Source organism: Lactuca sativa, chromosome 5 (genome assembly GCF_002870075.4).
Source record: "Lactuca sativa cultivar Salinas chromosome 5, Lsat_Salinas_v11, whole genome shotgun sequence".
NCBI lineage: Eukaryota > Viridiplantae > Streptophyta > Magnoliopsida > Asterales > Asteraceae > Lactuca > Lactuca sativa.
The window spans coordinates 303,294,535-303,296,496 of record NC_056627.2 but is presented as its reverse complement, the minus strand read 5'-3'; the positions used below and the strand labels follow the sequence as shown (position 1 = coordinate 303,296,496).

The window sequence follows — 1,962 nt, the reverse complement described above, 5'->3', positions numbered from 1 at the left end:
AGTAAAGGAAGGTGTACAATATCCACCCCAAATGTCACAATGTACTAATTCAAAACAACCAATGGTTTTACTAAATGAAATAGGAAATGGTAAACGTGTGAGCTTTTCCTTTACACATGAGTCAAAAATTTTATTTTTCAAACTAAAACAATAATGTTTTTAAAAATCAACTCTATGCAGATTAGATTTTGATGTGTTCCCAAGTCTTCTATGCCAAATCTCAACATTCTGATTACTTGTCGTAACTCTTGTCTTTTTTCCTTCAAAATCCATCTGATAGAACCCACCTTTACGCTTACCCACACCAATCAAACTTTTCGTGACTAAGTCTTGTGTAACACAAAACCACAAAAAAAATTCACAAAACAGTTCAAATCATTTGTTATACGTCCTACCGATAACAAGTTGCAATTGAATGAGGGAATGTGTAGCACATTCCCTAGCTTCATGCCATTTGGTAGCCTGTTATTTCCTTTTCCCTCAACCTGAATCAAGGCATCATTAGGGATAGCAATTGGTACTTCATAACTAAATTTGAATTTATGTTCAAGTAAACTTTGATCACCAGGCATATGTTCTATTACACCTGTATCAATAATCCAAGATTCACTTTCTATTGTCTTACCATCCACTTTTGCACTTATACTTGCATCATCACTGCTCTCCACCTTATTGTCAATGGAGATGTTTGACCACCATTTGATACTTTTCGTTTGTTTGTCCAACAACATGACTCGAATTAGCATTGTCCCAAGAGGCTCTTGGATTTTCCTTTTCTTTGTTCCCTTTTCCTGGCTACCACTCTGGATATCCGATCACCTTGAAACATCCAGTTTTGTTGTGCCCGTTTTCCCATATATTGTGCAGTGTTCCACTTCTTGGTTTGTGCATTTCGTTGCCATGGGCATGCCCCTGTTTATTGAATTTGCAACCTCAGTCGATGCATCTTGTTTTCTCATGCTGATGATTTGAAACGCCGTCGCATCATGGGGCATCATTCTCGTGGCTAAGATGGCACGTTGATTTTCATCTTCAACAACGAGATGGTAAGCCTCTCCAAGTGTTGGTGTAGTTTTCGATGTGAGGATTTGAGTTCTCACAATTGAAAAAACATCATCTAGTCCGAAAATAAATTCATACAATCTTTCTTTTTCTTTAGACTCAGTCAATTTCTTCACAACATCACACGTGCATTTTCCATACGTGCACGAAGGTAGAGGGCACACTGATTGAATCTCATCCCACACACTTTCTCATCTTAGTGTAGTAGGAAGAAACTAAAGCTCCATCTTGGTGTGTATGGCAGTGTTCTTTTCAATTCATAAGCACGAGGGGTGCTCTCCTTTCCAAATTGTTCTTTGAGATCTACCCACATGTCGACTGATGTGGAAGCATACTTCACGTTGGATCTGATGCTTTTCTCCATTGTTATGGTGAGCCATCCTATGATCATGGCATCACACCTCATCCACATCAAGTATTCGGCTTCGTTTTCTTCTGGTTTCTCGATGGTTCGATTCACAAGCCCTATCTTGTTTTTTCCAAATAAGAAAATTTTCATCTCTTTTAACCAATCGATGTAGCTTTATCAGTCAGTATGTCATTCACTTGCATTTGTCTAGGATAATTAGACACATGCAGGTAATAGGGTGAATTGGAGTCGATGCTTGTGGCTCCATTGTTTTTCTTGTCGGGGCTATCTTCACCACCAATACCCATGGTAGGGTTTTTCTTTTATGTTGGATCGATCGGCTCTGATACAATATATAAATTAATTGAATGAGAACTTAGCTTTCATTGATCTTTCGTAGGGTTTTTAAATACAATACTTTTGAAGCTAACAAAACGTAAAGATAAGAATCCTAGCAACATAAACTAAAGACAAAGATAACTAGAGATAAAGATACGTATTCAAATAACATTTGACTTCCTTTAGGCTAAAGGTTGTGGTAAAGGTTTTAC

The 1,962-nt window shown here is 37.6% G+C and overlaps 1 protein-coding gene across 1 annotated transcript; it reads right to left on the bottom strand.

Annotated features, from left to right (window-relative positions):
- Positions 1 to 815: 815 nt before the first annotated feature.
- On the bottom strand, positions 816 to 1,719 carry LOC111892569 (uncharacterized). Its single transcript, XM_023888627.1, has 3 exons — positions 1,572 to 1,719; positions 1,330 to 1,527; positions 816 to 1,225 (listed from the first exon to the last, which is right to left on the bottom strand). The coding sequence occupies exons 1-3, from the start codon at positions 1,717 to 1,719 to the stop codon at positions 816 to 818; spliced, it is 756 nt and encodes a 251-aa protein (XP_023744395.1).
- Between the last annotated feature and the right edge of the window lie 243 nt (positions 1,720 to 1,962).